This window comes from Otolemur garnettii, unplaced genomic scaffold (assembly GCF_000181295.1).
Source record: "Otolemur garnettii isolate 467f Iridium unplaced genomic scaffold, OtoGar3 scaffold00046, whole genome shotgun sequence".
Lineage (NCBI taxonomy): Eukaryota > Metazoa > Chordata > Mammalia > Primates > Galagidae > Otolemur > Otolemur garnettii.
Genome location: NW_003852441.1, coordinates 12,375,311 through 12,378,982, shown reverse-complemented (window position 1 = coordinate 12,378,982; position 3,672 = coordinate 12,375,311). Strand labels below are relative to the sequence as shown.

The 3,672-nt window shown below is 55.6% G+C and overlaps 1 protein-coding gene across 1 annotated transcript in view; it reads left to right on the top strand.

Moving 5' to 3' along the window:
- The first annotated feature begins 1,449 nt into the window (after positions 1-1,449).
- BCL6B (B cell CLL/lymphoma 6B) overlaps positions 1,450-3,672 on the top strand; it is a 4,876-nt gene continuing 2,653 nt past the window's right edge. The window contains exons 1-5 of the mRNA XM_003791184.2: positions 1,450-1,498; positions 2,076-2,266; positions 2,539-2,760; positions 2,869-3,216; positions 3,526-3,650. Coding sequence (XP_003791232.1) covers positions 2,088-2,266; positions 2,539-2,760; positions 2,869-3,216; positions 3,526-3,650 — 874 coding nt within the window. The 5' untranslated portion in view covers positions 1,450-1,498; positions 2,076-2,087. The remainder of the gene's footprint in view (positions 1,499-2,075; positions 2,267-2,538; positions 2,761-2,868; positions 3,217-3,525; positions 3,651-3,672) is intronic.

The following is a 3,672-nucleotide window of genomic DNA, read 5'->3' as shown; positions in this document are numbered from 1 at the left end:
TGCAGGAACTCCCGTTTTGCAGCTGAAGACAGCTCTAGCGCCCCACCCCGCCCAAAATGAGGTTTGCCGTTTGCCTCCCTAGAAAGTCTTCCCAAACAAAATATGAGGGTGTGACCATGCCTCTTTCTCAGATAGGGGACTTAAAATTTCGATTGTCAGGCTCCTCCTGACCCCTCTTCCCTGTTTTCTTTTCTGTTTACTCCACCCAATTTTCATAATCATATTCAAAAAAATGTCTCCAAAGACATCTGGGTAGTAGTATCTACCTTGATTATAAAAGAAAACCCTGTGCTTCCAGGCCCAGGTCCCGCTTTTGTCCCACCTCTCCCCTTGCCCCCAAAGCCCATGGACTTCTCACCTCAGGTAGGAACCCCAGCCTGAGGGGAAAGTCCCCTCGGCCCAACCCTAGATCCCTCTTAGGATACAGAGGTACAAAATATACTAGAGCATAGGGGAGGAGGCCGAAGGATTCAGCCGCCCAGACTAAATCGATCCTTCGCTGGGGTCTGAGCGCACCCCAAGCAGGGTGGAGACGACCCGGCGAGGCGAGGCTAGTGCTCGCCCGCCCCCTCGTGGAGGGAACCAAGCATTGCCGAACTTTGCCTTCTTGCCGCGCTGGACCCCGGCGTCCAGCCAGCCTCAAAACGTAGCCGACCGGCGGGTGCCCAGTAAGCCGGACTGGGAGAGAGCGAGCGGACTTGGGGCGGGAGTCCGTCCCTCCAGATCCCTAAAAGGATTCAAAAGAGAGTCTGGAGCGAGAGACCGGACGCCCAGGTCTCCTGAGCGTTTCTCACTGCCCCCACCTCGGGGCTTTCCCCACCTCCTCGAGGGGAAGCAGCTGCAGTAGCCGTCCGGTCGCAGGACAATGGAAGGAAACGAACTAGAAATCATATCCGCCCTCTCCCTACCCCGCCCGGTCATAGGTCCCCCACCCCTTTTTGTAGGCCTCACTGGAGGAGCCTGTCATTCACACCACTTGCTGCCTCTGTCTGAGATACAACAGTAGCCCACTATCTCCTCCCCGAACCTGGCGCCTCCTTGAGCGCCCCCTTTTCTCCCTTAACACAGTACATTGGAACGGGAGTTTTGATACATTCGTTTTCTCCTGCAACAGGTTCTGGGCACCCCGTTCCAAAAGCAAACACATCAATTTTCGCTGGTCCAGGCCCTCCGAAGACTCTGGCTGCCTATATGTCAATATTGATATCCCTAACCTCCTCACCAATTCCAAGACACACCCCCGTTTCCACTTTCAGTGACCCAAGACCCCTATATTACGACCACCCAGCGTTTCTGAGGTCCCGCCCTCGAGATGGGACCCCGCCCTGAGCTGGCCATCTGGAAAGCGAGGGAGGAAGGAAGGATACAGACCCAGGCGTTCACCCCACCTCCACACCCGCCCCCGACATCCAGGCCAGATAAAGGAGCAGAGAGGCCCACAGGGGAGAGAGACCCCGCCCCCCTTAAGAAGAGAAGCTGAAGCCCCTGCAGGACGGGGGTAAGATCGTGAGACTGAGGGAGCCAAACTTCTGGGTCCTTGAAAAGGGTGGGGCTTGTTGACAGTTGTAAGACTTGAATCCCAGAACTTGGGCTAAAGTAGGGTTTGGGGACTAGATAGAAATAGCAGAATTCCATAGTTGAAATTCAACTCAAACTCTCTTGAAGAGAGATTTGACTGGGATTTGGAGGGGTGTGGACCGCTGGTCGCGTGGGGTGTCTAGGAAGGGTCGGACACCTGAGATTTGAGCGCGCAACGAAATAGAGGGGAGTAGGGCTGCTGGAGGGGCGCTAGGAGTCAAACTAAGGGCGCTAGGCTCTGGATTCTCCACGCTTGCCTGTTAACAAGGCGACAGTGTGCGAACTGGCTCCAACTGGTGTGGGATCTAGAACAGGGAAGACAGTGACTGTGTAGCTGAGGACAGAATGAACAGGATGAATTAAAAGTAATGCTGCGTGTGCTGGCGTTGGAGGCTGGAGGCACCGGCTCTATCTGCACCTCAGGAGGAAAAGGCAAACAGAGAAGGGAAGCGTCTTAGGACGGCCTAGATCCCTGAGCCTATCCATGGCATCTGCAGGCCCATGTCGCCATGGGTTCTACAGCTACCACGGAGGGAGCGCTGGGCTACGTCCGCGAGTTCACTCGCCACTCCTCCGACGTGCTGGGCAATCTGAACCAGCTGCGCCTGCGCGGGATCCTCACTGACGTCACGCTGCTAGTTGGCGGGCAACCCCTCCGGGCGCACAAGGCAGTTCTCATCGCTTGCAGGTTCGAGGGGTGGGGCCCCTGGGAGTGGGGTGGGGCCAAAGGAAAGGAGTAGAGACCTAAGGCCGTTAGGAAGGAATCCGGAGCCAATGCTCCTAGAAGCCCAGAACCCTGAGGCGGACTATCGTGGAATTAGGAGCCGGGTGATAATGAAGAGGAGGGGACTTCGGGTGATAATGAAGAGGAGGGGACTTCGAGGGAGTGGGGATTTTAAAGCGAAGCTAGTCGCCCTTGGTTCCCCAGCCCCTATCATGACATACCTGCCCTCTCTCCAGTGGCTTCTTCTATTCAATTTTTCGGGGCCGAGCGGGAGTGGGGGTGGACGTGCTTTCTCTACCCGGGGGCCCTGAAGCGAGAGGCTTCACTACTCTTCTGGACTTCATGTATACTTCGCGCCTGCGGCTCTCTCCCACCACTGCACCAGCCGTTCTTGCGGCTGCCACCTACTTGCAGATGGAACACGTGGTCCAGGCATGTCACCGCTTCATCCAGGCCAGGTGAGGGAGCCCAGACTCGGTGTTCTCCGTGGGTGAGGTGATGCCCCAAGTGTCAAGGACAAGGCAGAAATTAAGAAATGGCACTAATGTCCATCACACTTTTCACAGCTATGAACCTCTGGGCATCTCCATGCAACCACTGGAAGCAGAACCCCCCCTGCCCCCAACGGCCCCTCCACCAGGCAGTCCCAGGCGCTCTGAAGGACACCCAGATCCACCAACTGAGTCTCGAAGCTGCAGTCAAGGTCCCCCAAGTCCAGCCAGCCCAGATCCCAAAGCCTGCAACTGGAAAAAGTACAAGTACATTGTGCTAAACTCTCAGGCCTCCCAAGCAGGGAGCTTGGTGGGGGAGAAGAGTTCTGGTCAACCTTGCTCCCAAGCCAAGCTACCCAGTGGAGATGAGGCCTCCAGCAGCAGCAGCAGTGAAGAAGGACCCATTCCTGGTCCCCAGAGCAGGTACAGAATCTGGAATCCTAAGAATTCATAGAGGCTGGCCTCAGGTAGAAGGCAGAGTCGTTGGGCTTTGCAGGTCAGGAGACAGAAAGATGGGCATGGGTTTCAGAGATATTAGCCCACCTTAGGGAAATCAGCCAGAGGCCAGGCTTATTCAGTGGGGTGGGACTTTAAGAGCACAATGCATGTGGCTCATTGGTCAATACTGGCTCACCTCCAGAGGCTAGGCCTCTGATATCAAGTTCTCCAGGAGAGAATCTCCCCCATATAATCTCTCCTGACCCTTATCTCTGGGCCTTACCATCTGCCTAGGCTCTCTCCAACTACTGCTACCATACAGTTCAACTGTGGGACTCCAGCCAATAACCCCCATCTCCTCACAGCCCAGGCTCAAAAGACTACTGGATCACCCTCTGAACAGGCTCATCCATCACCAAGTAAGATCCTCTTTTTTTTTTT